We start from the raw sequence: 18,853 nt of genomic DNA, 5'->3' as shown, positions 1-18,853 counted from the left end.
TGGTTCTAGGTAAAATCTATCAGAAGCCACAGGGTTCTGAGGTAAAATGTAACAGAAACTGGAGGGTTCTTAGGTAAATTTTGACAGATCCTAGAGGGTTCTGAGGTAAAATCTGACAGATCCTACAGGGTTCTGAAGTAAAATCTGACAGAAAGTAGAGGGTTCTGAGGCAAATCATGAGAGAACATACTATGTTCTGAGGTGAATTCTGTCCCAAATTGGAGGGGTGTGAGGTAATATATAACAGAACCAGAGGGTTCTGAGGTAAAATCTGACAGAATCTAGAGACTTCTGAACTCAATCTGATAGAAAAAGGTTTCTCAAAAACCTGACACAAACTATTGGTTCTAAGGTAAAATCTATGAGAAATTAAGAGGTTCTGATTTAAAATGACCTAAGTAAGGAGGTCATGAAGGAGTTTTGTGTGATCTGAGGGTAAGAAGGAGATTTCTGAGGCTTTTTTTTGTGGGAATGGAGGTTATTTCTGAGGGGTTTCTATGTGAAAGTGGGAAATTTCTAAAGTTATTCTGAGGAAAAGACAGAGATATCTGAGAGAAAGTAGGAAATACCTGAGAGAAAGTTAGATATTTGTCAGGGAAAGGTGTTTTCTCAGGGAATTTTGCAGAAAATTCTGTATATTTCTGAGATAATTCTGAGATTAAGGAACAGATTTCTGAGGGAATTCTCAGAGATAGACATTTCTTCAGGAATTCTGTGGGAAAGCAGGAGATTTCTGATGGAAATAAGATCTCTTTAGGGAATTCTGAGGGAAAGAAGATTTCTGAGATAATTCTGAAGTTTAAAAAAAATCTGACTTCTGAGGGAATCCTGAGAAAAAGAAGGAGATTTCTGATGGAATCTGAGGGAAAGGAAGAGATTTTGAAGATTTCTGAGAGAAGGAATTTGAGAAGGGTTTCTGAGAGAAGGTGGGTGAGTGGAATTGTGCTTGAAGGAGAGTATGAGAGAGCTCTGAGAAAATGAGGTTGAGAGGAAATTCTCAGAAAATGAGATTTAGAGGGTATTCTGTAAGAAGTGTAACGCCCCTGCTTTTATTTGTAATTTTAGTTATATGTGCTTTCTCTCTCCTTTTTTTCAGTAGTGTTGCTAGGATTTATCAATTTTGTTTATTTTTTATTTGACGTTGTTGATTATTGGTTTTCCATCTTCTATTTCATTTATATCTGCTCTAATGTTTTTATTTTCTTTCTTCCACTGGTTTTGGATTAAGTGTGCTCTTCTTTTTCTAGTGTTAAAGTGCAAAATTCAGTTGCTGATTTGAGATCTTTCTTCTTTATTAATGTATATGTTTGTAGCTATAAATTTTCCACTGAGGTCCTCTTTTGCTGCATCCCCTAAGTTTGGTATGTTTTATTTTTATTTTCATTCATGCTTAAATTATTTTCTAATTTTTCTATCTTTTTCTTCTTTGACTCACTATTGTTAAGGATGCATTTGTCGATTTCCACATATTTGTTGATTTTCCTGTTTTTCTTCTGTTACTGACTTCTAGCTTCATCCCATTATAGTTCGAGAAGATAGTTTGTATGATTTCAATTTTTTTAATTTATGGAAAAATGTTTTATGTGCTAACATAAAGATGCTTCAGTCTATCCTGAAGAATCTTCCATGTGCACTTGAGTAGAATGTGTATTCTGTTATCATTGGGCGAAGTGTTTTGTATATGTCTGTTAGGTTTAGTTGGTTTAGAGTATTGTTCAAATCCCCTATTTCTTTTTTAATTTTCTGTCTAGATGTCTTTCCATTATTTAAAGTAAGGAATTGAGGTCTCCAACTATTATTGTAGAACTGTCTTTTTCTCCTTTCACTTCTGTTAGTTTCCTTCATATATTTTCTGGCTCTGTTGTTTGGTGTGTATATATTTGTAATTTTTAAATCTTATTGTAGCTTGACCCTTTTAACTACAAAATGTCTCTTGTACAATTTTTTTAACTTAAAATCTATATTATTTGATATTAGTATAGCCAGATCAGCTGTCTTTACTGCTATTTACATGGATTTGCATAGTGTTGATGGCAAAATTTAGATTATGATCTAGGCAAGTGACAGTGGTTCAAAAATAAATTTTTGTCATGTTATTGCTTATTCATTTATCTGAAGTTAGTTTAAAAGTGTCAAGAAATGTCTTATATGTGTATATGTATTTTCTTCAAGTGTGTGTACTATTTATTATAGAATTCATTTTTTTGAGATCATAAAATTGTTCATATTTATTTGTAGCTAAAAGCTGATACTATAAACTTTAGTTTACTGTATGTGTTATGTCCCAGTTACATTTATAGTCTACATAGTCAACTAAATAATAATCATACTAATTGCTGCTGGATTATCATATGTTTATGTACATGGGTATCATGTTTATGTGCAGGTGTATTGTATGTACATCCCTTTTAATGTATATTTAAAGTGGGCATCAAGTCAGTTTTATATCCATAATACCCAACAGACTTATATTTTGACTTCTAAGACTCTAGAAATATAGATCACATATACCTTTTTCATTTAAAATTTACTATAGGTCTTTATTTGTACAGTTCTGAGAGTATTGGCTACATGTGTGCCATGCATTGCTCTCCAGTTATAACACTATACAAAAATGAGGACATTTTGGTGATATCATTTTACAGAAGTAAATTGAGGGAGCTAATTCAATATCAATTTACTATACTTTTAAAATATCAGTTTCTCTTTAATTGAGAAAAAAATTCAGGTATAGGCTGTTAATGCAATATGATTTAGAAATATATGAATTTGATAATTTTTTTCCTTTTGTGAAAATTATTTTAAAGCCCATAATGTTTACTGACAAGATTATTTACATTTTAGAAGCACCTGCCATAATACTTTGCTAAAACAATTTATTATTGAAAGAATTCATGTGTATCTATGAGCAATTATAAGGAAGTTAAAGTTGCAGAATAATCTGTGAATGTTCTTACCTGTCCTTCTCTCCTTCAGAATTGTTGCTCATTGTTTTATTTCTCCATGTTGCTTCCAATCTTTAATCCCAGCAAACAAAAAAAGCAAGTCATCCTTATACATTATGATGAGGAAAAGAAAAATTTCATCAAGAAGAGATGAGATGTTAGTTAAGTATTCCCCACAACCATCAACTTTGTGCTCAGCACCATGGAATTTATAGTAAGAACAGAAATATAGAAAGTCAAAGACAACAATACAGAAATTGTTATTCAGTAAGCATTTAGCATATATGAACTATGTGAAATGTACAGTCGTATGTCTCATACAAGTAAGTTTGCTTTCCTGAAAAGGAAATAGGTTAGATGATGCTATTAAGTAAAGCAGAGGTTAAGACTTGAGTTCTAGAGGAAGACTGGCCATATTCAAAACCTGGCTCTACTGCTCTGATAATATAATTCTGGATAAACCACTTAATCTCTAAGCCTTGCCATTTTTGTCCATAGAGTAGGGATGATGATAGTAGTACATACCTCATTCAGTTGAAAGATGGTGTTAGTACATTTTCAATAAAAGCTTAGTCGTCTTGTAGCTAAAAGCTATTGAAAAAAGTATCTATTCATTAAATAATTGGGTGAAATGTTTGCTTTTAAAAACATGTTGACCAGGTCAGAAACTGTTGCATAAGTTGTGTGAACATTCATGTTTTTACATTTATTTGTTAATTTATATAAAAAACAATGTGTGCTTCTATAGTGTATTTGTTTCTAAAAGAATGTAATATAATTGGATATTACAAGTTATTTCCAGAAAGGAAAGAATATGATGAAAATCATCATAATTATCTATAAAGTTCCATTTATTAAATATTCAGCCTTTTTTCAAGTACTGTTTTTCTCATCAGGGTTTGATTGCAGCATTAAGGGGATACTTTAAAAAAGCCATTGCTGAATTGATTTTTTTGTCTTCCTCAGAGACAGTCTATGCTGAGTAGAAAATGTAACAGGTTTACTGATAATTTTCTTTGTTTACCTATTCTATGCACTGTTCCAGAAAGGAACAGTGTAAGATTTCTGTTAATGAGTTAGCTTGACTTTAATACCTGTCAATTCAGTAAAGGAGAAAAAGCTCAATCAAATCATATGTTATGTTGATAAAACAATATATTTGAGTTTTTTAAACAATTCCACTTCATGCATTTTTGCACAGGTCATACTATTTGAAAACATGGTCTGACTTATGCTTCTGTAGCTTTTAAGAGGAGCTGAATTCTGACTACCTCAAAAAATTATTTTGTTCAGCCCAGTAACACCTATTGAGCATTGAATAGATACCAGATAATGTTCTGGATCTGGTCTTCAGAAACAGATCAGGGACCCCAAAGGATGTTTCAATGAAATAATGTCACTTTAATGCACAAAATGGTTATCTCCTAGTTTTACTACATGTGTGATGCTTCTCAAATGTTTCCCCACAGCAATACTTTATAAAGCATCCTATACTTCTTTGGAGCAGCAGGCTTCACATTTATAAATATTTGTAATGATTATTGTTTTAGTAGAATACAAGTTCCAAGAAGAGAAGTCCATCTTATTCATTACTACATCCCCAAATTGTAACATCCCCAAATAACTGGCACTGAGCAAGTATTTAATACATTTTTATAACGTGAAGGACTTTCTGAAATTACTTCTGCTGGCTACCAGTCAGTGAACACACCTAAGGTGTGGAGCATAGTCCAATACTGCCTCTAACAACCAGAAAGTATCTTTGAAAGAATCTGTTTTATTTATCTTTAAAATTCATGTGACTTTTAAATTCTCATCCAACATCCATTTCTTTTAATATGTGTTTTTGTTAGTCCCCCGAAAAAGGGACATGTCAGGGGTATGCTGCATAGTTCTAAGGATACAGCTATGTGAGTGTTTTGGAACTAGAACTCTATTCAAAGTCTGTCTTGATTTTTTAGCAAATATCTTAAACTCAAGTTAGCATCTGAAAGATTGGTTTAAGAATATTTATCTTGACAATTTTGTTGTTTTTAAAAGAGCAAAATGCAAATATGCTTAAAGTATTTGGCATGCATGATATTTATTCACAAATTGGCTCCTTTTTCCCCTCTTACTATTAATAGAAAACTTCTAGTTTCCCTTCCAAGAACCTCAATTTATCTCTGGTTCTTTCCATTAAGTGTACATGGTCAATAACTGTCAATGAAGAAGTGAAATTACTCTTCATCTTTGATCCACAGTTACGGCTTTGCATCTAGAAAACAGAATTCTTTTATCAAGTATATTAAACATCTTGTAGATGAAAATTTTCTAGTGAAAAATTTTAAACAATGTCCACAAAGAAAAATTAAATTGAATTTTTATTACTACTTATTTAACACAAGTTTGCTTAGACAAGTAAGAATTTGTAGAATCTGTGCTTTATTGCATGGCACAGAAATCAGAAATACAGTTACACTATTATAGCGCGGTTTGCTGGGAATTGTGGGTGGTTTGTCTGGAATACGTGAAGATGTTTAGTGATTGTTGCAAGGAATCACAAAAGAGATCTTCGGTCCAAAGAAGACATCTCTGAAAAAGAGTAGAACATGAATTAAATCCAGCTGGAAATTAGCCCAGCAAAGACTAACATATATCTTAAAAATGGATAGTGATTTCCAGGATTTCAGACATAACTGTTTTTTTTAGGTGAGTAAAGTACAAAGAGAATGAGTGCCAAGACTTGCCACAGGAGCAACAAAGATCAGGAAGGTAATCAATTCTTCTACTTTTCCCCATTTGCCATTGACATTATGCTATCATTTATCGATAAAGAAAAGCAAAGACTCGGTGACTTCAAAACATTACAATCATACCAAAAAATTCACTTCTCTATTATGGGTGGGGATGGGCCATAATGTTTAAATCTACTGATAAGAAACAGAAGTTTAAAATTTTCTAGGGAAGCAAATAAATACATTTCTAGGTTTTATAGGGAAAGGTGAAATGTTGAGCTACTCAACTTTACTCTTGTTGGAAAAATCACTTAAGGTGATATATAAAAATGTGATGCTACCTTCTGTACTAATGTTATGTGTAATCGAAATATGACCCACAGGACTTGGAATTATTAAAGTGGGAAAATATGGATCAACTAACTAGGAAAATGAGGGCTGTTTGTAATAAAATGCCACTCCATTTGAAAAAATGCATGGAATAATATAAAATGATATGTATGTGCAAGGTAGTGTTATGATTATGGCTTAGTAGAAATATACTTAGCATACAATGTACAACATGATAACCATAACTAACACTGTGTATGTTAGTTAACATACACAGTGTATGATATATTTGAAAGTTTCTGAGATAATATATCTTAAAAGTTATCACAAGGAAAAGCAATTTTTTGACTATGTGAGGTGATTTGTGTTAACTGCACTTATTATAGTAATCATTTCATAATACAGTTGACCCTTGAACAACACAGCAGAAGGGGTACTGACCTTCTGTTCAACCAAAACTCCGTGAATGACTTTACAGTCAGTCCTCCATACCTGTAGTTCAACATCAGAGAATTCAGCCAATCATAGATGATATAATGCTATAGTATGTATTTAGTGAAAGAAATTTGCAGGTAAGTGTACCCATGCAGTTCAAATATGTGTTGTTCAAGGGTCAACTATCTATTTCTTTCAACTCATTGGGCTGTACACCTTAAAGCGAACAGTGCTGTATTTAACTATATCTCAGTGCAATTGAAAAAAAAAAAAGATACAAAATTTGTGTTTACAGGTTTAAAAAAAAAGAAATATACTTAGCTATTTTTTGCTACTGCAACAGCAGTAACCCAAAATCAGATAGAAACTACTTTCATTTATTCATACTTCTGTCTCATCCATTAACAATGGATGATCACAAAATTATAAAATAACTACAAGTACATTTCAGTAAATCAGTTTCAAGCCTTATAAGAAAATTTTAAGTATGATATTTTAATGTTAGGTGGCATTTCATTTATGTAGGGAAAGTTAAGTCATTTTATGGAGTCAGTTAACTTGAGTTCTTGATATCATTGTCTAATCAAGTGATTCTCACATTTTATGATGCCTCAGAATCACTTGAAGGGTTTAAACCATAATTGCTTTGCTTCCTCTCCATTGTTTCTGATCCAGCTGGTTTGGTCTGAGGCCCAAGGTTGAATTATATTTTTAACAAGAACTCAGCTAATACTGGAGCTGCTGTGCTGGGAACCACACCTAAGAACCAACTGGCTTGGTAGAAAAATTACCTGGTCCAAATCAGAAGTCTTGGGTTCTAGTGTCAGAGCTGATACTAACTAGTTATGTGGTTGGTGCTTGTCGTTTTACCTCTCTGCACCTTTCCCTGATAAAGCGGTTTTATCTGCCCTTTCTCTCTCACAGATTTCTTAGAAAAATGAAAAAACATGATGACATATGTTGAAAGTAACTTGGAAAAGCTAATTTCAGATGAAATAGGCAAGATCATAGTATTTGAGATTCCCCAATAACCAGGAAAAGATTACATTAAAATCAAGAGCTAAAAATCTTTATTGATTTATCTACCTTTGTATTATACTTAAAATACATCTACTTTCCAAGTTGGTAGAAACTTCAATTTAGTTAATTTCTGGTTAACTCATATATAGAACTAGAAAGTTTTTCTGTCGCTATTACCAAACTTTTCCATCCTGTTACTTGATCTGTTCACTGGGATCTTTTATCCAAAACCTTTTAATAGACTGGAGTGTTCTTAATTTGTCTTTCATTTAGCTTTACTAAAATCTGCCAAACTCTGTCTCTTAAATGAAAACATCCAGTTCAGTACATAATGTTGATGATCCTAAAAAATAGCTGAGATCTGAATAGGATTTTATTGAAAAGGGTGATAAGTTTCAGCAAACTGCTTGTGAAGGTTTCTTAAGAAAGTTGTTATGCATACATTTTACAACCATACATTTTGTGACTGCATTTCCTTACTTTGGGCAGCAGAGCAGTTCGCTGAAGTTGCAGTAACAGATCATCTCACATCCCTTCCCATCCCAGAAGTGATCCTGGACATTGACATCAATCTTCGTCAGGTCAGCTACTCCTTCTGGAAGACTGTGACAGTTGCGATCTTTTAGTATTTTTCTGTAGCAGGAGAGGCGGTTTGCAGGCATGGCTTGGAGTCCTAGCAGCAAAGTTAGTCCAACGGCGACAGCAAGTACTGTAAATTTCATTTTGGCTCTTGGCTCTGAGATAGAAGAAAACCCAAAATGTGTCAGTGTTTGTTTGTTTCGTAGGTTTTTTTAAAAGGATGGAGTTCATCTGAACGTAAAGTTCTGTAGCATCCTCATTAACTCTTAAATTGAAAGAGTCGGAATTGATTTTTTTCCTACTTTATTTGAATGTCTTTCTCAAAGTTTAATGACTATCTACAATAAAAACCACTTATTATATTTCTTTAAACTGACATGCCTGAGCTCTACAAAGAAATATTGAATGAGGGTTGTGTGAGGGAGGGAGAAGGAGAAAGTGGGAAGAGCCACTTGCATTTTCAAGTACTCAAATTCATTAAAATTTTTTTGTTTGTTGAGCTGTAATTTTCATACCATACAATTCACTTGCTTTACTTGCACAATGCAATGATTTTTGGTATATTTACAGAGTTGTGTAACTATCATCACAGGCATGGAGTTGTTCTTGCTTTTCATTTTTGACCATGAGGCATACGAAATCTTAGTTCCTTCAATCCAGGGATTGAACCCATGCCCCTTGAGTCTTACCTGCTGGACTGCCAGGGAAGTCCCCCAAATTCACTTTTTTCCCAGTATATTCAGTAGAGGAAAACGGCTTTTAAGATGATAAAACTGAAGTAAATTTCTACACATCATTGTGTACAGTGATTCTTGACTTTGCATATCCTAACAACATAGTCAAATAACCTGGACCCCACCCTGACAGAAACAAAAAGCCTACTAGTCCTGACACTGACAGATTATATTCTATAGATACATTTACATTTAAGTTTTTAAAAGTTTCAGACTTATTTAGGGGACTGATTTTTGTTGCATATTTTTAGTAATTTGTGAACACTTCTCCCACATAGGTTACATCTGAGCCTCAGTTGAAAGCAAAGGCTTGAATTCCCTATAAGAGACCTTAAGCCTGTCCTTAGACACCCACCATGATGGGGAACTCAATTGTTGACTAAATCCACATATTCCACTGATATAGTTCTAGTGTTTCCCTTCCTGGAAAATATTTTTCTGTGGCTTCCACCCATCAGTTCTAATTTGAACTCTTGTGGTCATACCAAGCAAGTTTAAATCCCTCTTTTAGTAGATAACACTTCAAGTATAGTATTTGTATGGAATATTCCAAAAGAAGGCAGAGTACCAAAGAATTGATGTCTTTGAACTGTGGTGCTGGAGAAGACTCCTAGAAATCCCTTGGACAGAGAGGAGATCAAACCTGTCAATCTTAAGGGAAATCAACCCTGAATATTCATTGGAAGGACCAATGCTGAAGCTGAAGCTCCAGTATTTTGGTCATCTGGTGTGAACAGACGACTCATTGGAAAAGACCCTGATGCTGGGAAAGATAGAGGGCAAAAGGAGAAGGGGGCGACAGAGGATGAGATGTTTGGATGGCATCACCAGTGCAATGGACATGAACTTAAGCAAACTTTGGGAGATGGTGAGGGACAGGGAGGCCTGGTGTGCTGCACTCCATGAGGTCTCACACAGTTGGGACTGGGCGACTGGACAACAACATGGAATATTCATGATCTATTGAATTTAGTTTCTGTGGCCTCCATATTAAACATGAAGAGAATAGAGGTTTTTGTAGTAAAGGGAGACTAGCAAGATAGTGGAGGAGCCAGAATCAGACACCACAGCCGTTCAGATTTCATCTTGTTGGCAGGTGCTGAAGTATCTTAAATGTTTGGTAGAATTCACCAGGGAGCCCATCTGGCCTTGGTGATTTCTGTTTTGGGAGGTTATTAATTATTGATTCAATTTCTTTAGTAGTTACAGATCTAATCACATCGTCTAAAGAAGGACACTCACTGCTTTTTATGAGTTTAGAAACTGAAAATACTTTCATACTATGACAGAGTTTTAGATTTTCTTTATTTCATATTCTGATTTGAATTAGTCATTTTTGGCTTTGCTTATATATTTTCTTAGAATTATAAATATTCAATTTAATTCTTACCCCCAAATACTAGCGAAAGGAAGGACCAAAAAATGAGATCTATTTCACTTTATATTTTTTTCAGATTTGAGAGAACAAGGTACTACAGTGTTGCATTACATCACAATCTAGTATAGATAGAATAATACCTTCCAATAATAATACCTTACACTTTGCAAATTGTAACATAAGTTGCATTTTTTTTAATGTAATTCTATTAAGTATTTAGTTCTCAGTTACTTCTGATTCAGGCCTTCTTTCCCCATAAGGTAATTGCCGTTAAAAAAAAAAAAGAGTTACATTTCCTGACATTTTTTTCAGATTACTCTTCAAAGAAGGGTAATTAAAACTCTTGTTAACTGAGCATTTAATATATGCTAGGAATCAGCACAGTCATTAAGCTTTAAAAGACATATTGAAGTCTAAGACGGAACTCTACTGTGCAAGCAAAGTTTTTTTTTTTTAACAGCTTTATTGAGGTAAAATTGACATATACTAAAGTACAGATATTAGAGGATACAGCTTGGTAAGTTTGGGCACATGTTTGTTCCCATTATACCATCACTATAGTCAAGATGGTGAGGGGATCCATCAGCCCTAAGTTTTCCGCTGCCCTCTTGTCATTTCTCCATCTCACTCATCCCTGCCCCCGACTCCCATCCAGACAACCAGTGACCTGTTTTCTCACCCGAGATTAAGGTGCGTTTTCTCCAGTTTCATATAAATGGAGTCATAAAGTATGTATTCTCTTTTTATCTGGCTTTTATCACTCAGTATACTTACTTTGAGAGACATGTATCTGTCCATTGCCTGTATCAATAGCTGACTCCTTTTTATTGCTGAGAATTATTGCATTATGTATGCTATAAATTGTTATCCATCCATCTGTTGATGGATATTTGAGTTTTTTTAAGTTTCAGGCTGTTGCAAAGCTGTTATGAGCACGTGTGTACAAGGCTTTGCAAGATCATAGCTTTCATTGTGTGCATGTGTGTGCGTGCTCAGTCGTGTCTGACTCTTTGCTACCCCATGGACTGTAGCCCACCAGGCTCCTCTGTCCTTGGGATTTTCCTTCTCCAGGGGATAGCTTTCATTAGTCTTGAGCATATACCTGTGAGTGGAATAGGTGGGTGTATGTTTTACTTCTGAAGAAATTGCTAAATTGTTTTTCCAAAGTGGTTGTACCATTTAAAATTCCCACCAGCAGCCTGCAAGAGTTCCAGTTTGTCTATGTCCTCTCCAACACGTGATATGGTCAGTATTTTTAATTTTTACATTCTGATAGGTGTCTTGTGGTTTTAGGTAGCATTTCCTCAATGATTAATGGTATTAAACCTCTTTCACATGTTATCTTCATCTGTGTATCTTCTTTGTTGACCTGTCCAAATCTTTTCCCATTTAAAAAAAGTGGATTGTGTTCTTGAGTTGTGAGGGTTCTTTGCATATTCTGAACACAAGTTCTTTATTAGATATATACTTTCCAAACATTTCCAAACATTTACTTCATCTATGACTTTCCTTTTCACCTTATTTAAAATAAGCAAATGTTTTAAAATTTTAAAAGAAGGAAAAGTTTAAAATTAATGAAGTATAATTTCTCAGTTTTTTAAAATGTAATGTGCTTTTGGTGTTATTTCTAAAGTGACAAGGGCTTCCCAGGTGGTGCTAGTGGTAAAGAACCTACCTGCCAATGCAGGCGACATAAGAGATGGAGTTCCATCCCTGGGTGGGTAAGATCCCCTGGAGGAGGGCATGGCACCCCACTCCAGTATTCTTGCCTGGAGAATCCCATGGACAGAGGAGCCTGGCGAGTTATAGTCCATGAGGTCACAAAAGAGTTGGACACAACTTACTGACTAAATGACAACAACATATAAAATAAATAACAAAGTCCTGCTCTAGAGCCCAGGGAAGTGTACTAAATTTCTTGTAATAGCTTATAATAAAAAAGAATCTGAAAAAGAATATATAACTGAGTGACTAACACAACATTGTAAATCAACTATACTGTATTTCAACAACAAGGAAAAAATTTCTTAATAAAATTCTGTCTTCCTTCACAGATTCTTAATCTGCCTTTCTTGCTCTAATTTTCCATGGAATTTATAAACCTCTAAATTATTATAAAATATTCTTATTGTGTCTCCCCCAAATTGAACGGAAGCTCCAGGAAGGCAGGCTTTTTTCTGATATGTATCCCAAGCACCTTTAACAGTGCCTGTCATGTTAGTGAAAGAATAAATAACACATCCTCATCTCTAGATGCTTACAGCCAGAGAAGGATGAGTCTCTCAGATTGCTAAACTCAGTAGCTACTTGCAGAGGGCTGTTTATAACTGGAAGAGGTTAGTGAGCTGCCACATCCTTAAATTTGCATGTCATCAGGCACTATTGTTTTAATTTAAATAAATTAATTCATTGTATTTAACTTTTTCAAAATAGTCTGACTTTAAAATGTACATCCCAATTTCTGGTTTTTGTTTGTTTGCTTGATTTTTGTCAAAACTAGCATTTGTTCTGGATGACTAGCCCATACCTGACTTAAAAATATATATATTTCTATGTATGTGTACAATTATGAGACGATTCAGCAACAAACATCACCTGCCTTTTCTGTAACCTCCCTCCCCTGATTCCTATCTTTCAAAAGGTTGGGAGTATGGCGAGGAGTTGGGAGGAGAGCTGTAAGCTCTTTTTAATCTTTTTGCCTTAATGTGTTAGAATTTTTCTGTTACTTTAGATTGTTGGCATTTTTCATATCTTTTTGAGCTTTGATCTTCCTAGTTGACTATGTAATCATGTACTTATTTTTGGTAATCTAGCTTAATTTCGTCTATTTCTTGTGACTTTTGAACAAACTCATTCATTTAGCCAACTTAGGCTCCTATTACCTTTCTTATATTTCCCACATTTCAGTGTAGTTGGTTCTTAAGCTCATCCCATGACTGTTAACCTCTTATGCTTTCTTTCTATTAGATGGTTCTAATGAGAGCCATTTAGATTTTTTTAAGAAAAATTATTTTTCTAAAAAAATAGTAATACTTAGCGTAAGCATGGAAAATACAGAAAAGCACAGATAGAATAAAAATCAACTACAATTTCAATGTGGAGAGGACAGTTGTTAACCTCACTTAGGACTTCTAATTTTTTTTTAATTGTGATATAGCTGCTTTACAATGTTGTGTTAATTTCTGCTGTACAACAAAATGAATCAGCCATACATTTGCATATATCCACTCCACCTGGGCCTCCCATGCAGTGGCAAGGATGTGAGAAGGAGAAATGGAGATGGCCAGGGACACTGGGAAACTAACATTTATGTTCTGGGTGGGAAGTATGTCGGAGAAAGAAGTTGATGGAAGAGATGAGGTGAGAGAGAAAGACTCCAGGATGCCTATTAGGTTTCTGACCTGAATGGTACTGACATTTATTGAGCAGAGGGGGATTTAAGAGTAAATTTCTGGACAAGTTAATTTGAGATGCCCATCAGATGTGAAATGAAGATGTTGAGTAGACAGCAGAATGCAAATCTGGAGGTAATGAATTTGAGGGTCATGGGGATGTTTACTGCTAGTCTTTGTCGTAGTGAGACTGCAGGGCAGTGAGTGCAGACTTGGGAGAGAAGAGAGGAGGGCGGAGGCCTGGGCCAGCCTCTGTGCGGGGCCTGGAGGAGGCAAAGCCCGTTCCCTGGAGGCAGGGAGTGCACGTTCTCCTCCTCCCTCATCTCAGAGGCCTGCTTCCAGGCCAGGCTCACAGGATGGGCTCACACAGCATCCGCTGAAAGAAGGAACAAGTAAATTGCTAAAGAAGGCAGCGGGTATGTTGCCACACCGCGTGCCTCTCTGGCTGTGTCCAGGCCAGAGCACAGAATGGTGTTTCTGTCTGCCTTAGTCACATACTAGGGTGGAAAGTTCCACACCTGGCAAGTAGTCGCTTGAAGCTTTTTTTTTTTTAAACACATTATAAATTACCTGTTTGAACTGAAGTCTTCTCTTCTTCCTTTACTTAAGTACAGGTAAATAGCTTTAACTATTATTCTGCAAGTGGGGAAATGTCTGACCCAGTATGTTCCCATGATACACTGGTTGGTTTTTTCATTAAAAGACACTGACCTTCATCCTTAGCAATCCATCAAGACCATATACTTTCAAGTGCCAACAAGAGTGAAATTATTTTGACCAATTTGAAGCAAATCGCTCTCTTTTTCCCCCTCATTCTGTTGAAAGACGTGCCCTTTAAATTCCTCCTGGAATACATGCAAATTACAACAGCAAATAAAGCTAAAAACTGAACATCTGAGGAAATAACAAGAGATCTTTAGAGAGTTACAGATTGGTTTTTTTTTTTTATTCAATTTTATGTAATTAACATTGTTCCTAATGTTGTAAGATGTCATTCCTATCCCAATAGGATAGTGGCATTATTTTTTACAATAAAGTTATATTGTATCTCATTTTATGTGTTTAATAATTGATATTAACAAATACAGTTCAGATGAAAAACCTCAAAAAATATAGATCACCTGATAAATGTCTGATTAATCATAACCCTGGATAAATTTATTTTTTTGAGCATTTTATTTTGTATTGGGGTGTAGCCAATTAACAATGCGGTGAGAGTTTCAGGTGAACAGTGAAGGACTCAGCCGTACATGTACATGCATCTGTTCTCCCTCAAACTCCCTCAATAGTGGCCTTATTTTCAAAGGATCAATGCAGACGATATAGGGCTGTAGGCAAGATGTTTCCGGTTAAACAATAAATCACTGCCACCATCATATAGGGAGGGGATTGCAAATGTTGGTTGTGTAAGGGTATTTGGCACCAGCAAGCTTCTGAATGGTTGAACTTAAGGGGAAACTGAAAAAGAAAAATTATCTCATTTAATGGCCAAAACTTGCAGGGTTATGTCGTGAAAGCGTTCAGACCTTCAGGGAGCAATGCTGCTGCAGACAGCTGATGTCCGTTCTAGAAACTGGCATTAAGAGAATGGGATGAAGCAGAATTGATGAATTAGACAGAAAGGGCAGCCCTTTTTATGATTCCTTTTGTAACACGGCCAGAAAGAAGTGAAGGCTGCAAAAGCAAATGAAAATTCCAACCCAGAGCTTGACATTTAAAATATCAAAATTACAGTTGGAAGAGAAGAAAACTGCCATCCAGTCCATGATGTTTTCCATTCATCTTTCCTGGCCGATGAAAATCAGTGATTTTTTTTTTTTATTTACAATTCCCTCTCTTTCTTATTAACTGTACCAGAAGAGATTTATATTGGAATGACTGAGCACTGAATTGAAACTTCTCAAAGTGTAGGTTAAAGGAACAGAAGTGGTATTACAAGGTGAATAAGCCTTCCAAGCATCTTTAAAACAGACACAATCAGCTCCAAGAGACCCTCATCAGTGGAAAAACAAAGTCCACATCCGTCCTGAAGGTGATCTGCCTTGGAGCATCTCAGAGGATGCTATGAATATGCCGGCTTGCATCATTCTCATTATTTCCCTGAAATCATCATCACTGCAGCATTTGGGAGAGCTTTTCACAGCTTGTGTAACTAAGTGAAGGACCTTTAAAGAGGAATTTTCATAAGTCCCAAAGGGGAAAAGGGTTCCCTGTATTGTAGCAGTACAGACACTGTTGTATTCCATCCTGAGGGTGCCCAGGATAAATTCCATGAATTCCCTCTTTGTCTCACATATTTATACCAGTTTCTTTATAGGAATCAGGATTTTCAAAAGCAAAAAAAAAAAAAAAAATTGCTTTCTCACCGTTTATATACTTCATGTAAAGTAGGAATATAGGAATACAGCTAGTGCCTCGAAAAGGAGCTCATATACTTCCATCAGTCTCACATAGTCCTGAGCAGTGAAATTGTGGGGCCAGATTCAGAGTAGATGGGGGGCTTTAATAAGGACCAGCAGTAAGGGAGCTGCCTCCTTTTAAGCCCCCAATTAAATGCCTTTCCTGTTAAGAAATGTACATTTTCTCTTCTCTTTTCATCTGATTCTTTCCCTCTAACCTGGGAAGTATCATTTTTCTCAAAGTGCACACATCACCTCCTCTGAGGCTTTCTCCATCTCCCTTTCTCTTCTGACTCAGACACAAAAACACTTCTGCCCTATTCTATAGCAGTAGTTTGCAGTAGAATCAACTACCTAAAATGATTTTTAAGGAAAAAAGTACATACCCTTTTTCTTCTTCTTTCCTTTGGTCTTCTTGGCAGAGGAATCTCCTTAAATGCTCCAACTCACTGGGTGAGTTTGGGCAAAAGGAGAAAAGAGGAGGTGCTGGAAGGAGGTTACAAGTGGACCTTTGTCTGCTTCATCCCTCGCCAGCCCGCCTGCCAGGCCACTGCAGCCAAGACGGGCTAGAAGGCGGTGGGGAGAGACGGGGCTGCGAGACGGAGAACGGCCCCCTAGACTCTTCCAAACCAGGTGGGAGTGAACTAACAGCTTCTTGACAGAAGGAAATAGCAGGTCTGCACAGGCACCTCAGGGAGGCGGACTGTCAGAGCAATGAAGTGTAGAACCTGAGGCACTTACAGAGAGCACAGAGTGATTTTTACCTTAGGGCATGTGTGTGTGTGTGAGAGAGAGAGAGAGAGAGAGAGACAGGCAGGCAGAGAGCACAGAGTGATTTTTACCTTAGGGCGTGTGTGTGTGTGCGTGTGTGTGTGTGTGTGTGTGTGTGTGAGAGAGAGAGAGAGAGAGAGAGAGAGAGAAGGGCAGAGAAAGCAGAGGGGGTGGGGGGGAGAGGAGCAGGAGGAATGGCCACTGTGATTTAGGAAGGCGGTTGGCTGAGGATCTTTTCCCTTTCACAGTTTCTTTGTGTGTTTTTGCCAAGTTTTCCTCACCATCTAGATGTCTTATTTTCATATGGGTTGCAGAGCTGGACACGACTTAGTGACTGAACAACAACCATCCCGGCTTACCAGGTCCTCACCCAAATGTTATCCATCACTGGAAAACAAAACATAAAATGACTGAAAATGAAATCTATTCTGTGCCTCAAAATAAAGGCATGAAAGGAATTTCATTCTGTTTGGAGTGAAGTGGAATTGTAGCATCTGTTAACTATCCTTTAGTCATTGTTGTTTTAATTCAATTTTGAGCAGAGTTCCAGGAGATAGAAAGATTATTATAGAGCAGGATTATCTGGATGAAGAACAGGGGGGAAAGCATTCCTGGTTGTATCGAAAACCCAAATGAACTTTTCAGCCAACCCAGTGTGTATGTCTGGGTGTGTATGTTTTATATATATACATATATATACATATATATGTATATATATACACATATATATATATATCAGAGAAGGAAATGGCAACCCACTCCAGTATTCTTGCCTGGAGTATCCCAGGGACAGGGGAGCCTGGTGGGCTGCCATGTCTATGGAGTCGCACAGAGTTGGACATGACTGAAGTGACTTAGCATGCCTGCATGCATATGTATGTATATATATATATATATATATATATATATATATATATGTTATCACTTTTATGTCCAATCAAAGTTTATTACAAATAGAAAGTGTTAGTCACTCAGTTGTGTTCAACTCTTTGCTACTCCATGGACTGCAGCCTGCCAGGCTTTTCTAAGTTCATGGAATTCTCCAGGCAAGAATACTGGAGTGGGTAGCCATTCACTTCTCCAGGGGATCTTCCTGACCCAGGGATTGAACCTGGGTCTCCCACATTGCAGTCAGATTCTCTACCATCTGATCCACCAGAAAGAAAGTGAAGCCGCTCAGTCGTGTCAGCCTCTTTGGTACCCCATCGTCTGTAGCCTGCCATGCTCCTCCATCCATGGGCTTTTCCAGGCAAGAATACTGGAGTGGGTTGCCATTTCTTCCTCCAGGGGATCTTCCCAACCCAGAGATCAAACCTAGGTCTCCCGCATTGAAGGCAGATTCTATGCTGTCTGAGCCACCAGGGAAGCCACCAAATAGAAAAATCCCCCAAAGTAATGACAGTGCCAGTTCATGATACAGAACTTAAGCATTTGTTAGAAGTAATCAATATTAAATTTGAAAAGCAGGCTGATTAGTATTTCCTAAAAAACAAGTAACAGTAACAGCAAAATGCTCCCAATCAGGGAAAGTCTCGGCAGATGTTTTAGGTATAAGTAATTGCAGACATTGGACATCTTAAACTTGTGGGGAAAAAATGGGAACATACGTAAACTGTTCCCCTGATTCCCACCTGGGAGCTTATGCCTGCGCCCAGATTTAGGATATGCTGCTGTTCCCTAACCAGCCCCTTTCTCCTGTTTCCTCCAGGCTTAAATCCTTCTGGAGTGGCTGAGGGTGAGGTGTAGAGAGAAGCAGCCTCAAGTTTCAACCTTCATAGGTCCCCTCCCAGGAGAGAAGGAGGACCTGTTTTAGGTGAGTATCTTGACAGAAGGATTTTCACAATAATGAAGCTAATTGAAAACTAATTCACAGTATATTTGTTGACATAATAATGAGCTACAGACAAAATCGCCTTTGAAATGGTCCCTCAAAATCTTCCATCTGTTAAAAAGAAACAATTAACCTGTTTTATTAACTTAATTACTTTTGAGCTCCGTATAAGAGTATTCTTTTTGATGAAAACTGTTTAAAGTTTCCTCTGAACCTGGAACGTTTGTGCTGAGAATGGCTTTTGTAAGTGGATTGAACAAGATAACCTCTAGTACCCAGATTTAGCTTTCTGCTACTGCAGAGAAACAGGAAAATTGACCCA

At 36.5% G+C, this 18,853-nt stretch overlaps 1 protein-coding gene and 1 long non-coding RNA gene across 6 annotated transcripts in view; one reads left to right on the top strand and one right to left on the bottom strand.

The window, feature by feature from the left end:
* Window positions 1-5,290: 5,290 nt before the first annotated feature.
* Window positions 5,291-16,834, bottom strand: SCRG1 (stimulator of chondrogenesis 1). Of its 2 annotated transcripts, none has more exons than XM_043486815.1 (3): window positions 16,316-16,834; window positions 7,928-8,183; window positions 5,291-5,519 (listed from the first exon to the last, which is right to left on the bottom strand). In XM_043486815.1, the coding sequence occupies exons 2-3, from the start codon at window positions 8,167-8,169 to the stop codon at window positions 5,465-5,467; spliced, it is 297 nt and encodes a 98-aa protein (XP_043342750.1). In that variant the 5' UTR covers window positions 8,170-8,183; window positions 16,316-16,834; the 3' UTR covers window positions 5,291-5,464. The 2 variants fall into 2 exon arrangements, with proteins under 2 accessions (XP_043342750.1, XP_043342751.1); XM_043486816.1 differs by lacking the exon at window positions 16,316-16,834 and adding an exon at window positions 14,242-14,376.
* LOC122453016 overlaps window positions 16,452-18,853 on the top strand; it is a 22,278-nt gene continuing 19,876 nt past the window's right edge. For all 4 annotated transcript variants that reach the window (XR_006272915.1, XR_006272914.1, XR_006272913.1 and 1 more), the window contains exons 1-2: window positions 16,452-16,562; window positions 18,409-18,513. This is a non-coding gene — a long non-coding RNA (uncharacterized LOC122453016). The remainder of the gene's footprint in view (window positions 16,563-18,408; window positions 18,514-18,853) is intronic.

The sequence above is a fragment of the Cervus canadensis genome, chromosome 14, assembly GCF_019320065.1.
Source record: "Cervus canadensis isolate Bull #8, Minnesota chromosome 14, ASM1932006v1, whole genome shotgun sequence".
NCBI lineage: Eukaryota > Metazoa > Chordata > Mammalia > Artiodactyla > Cervidae > Cervus > Cervus canadensis.
The sequence above is the reverse complement of the archived record's forward strand: the minus strand, read 5'-3'. Positions and strand labels throughout refer to the sequence as shown.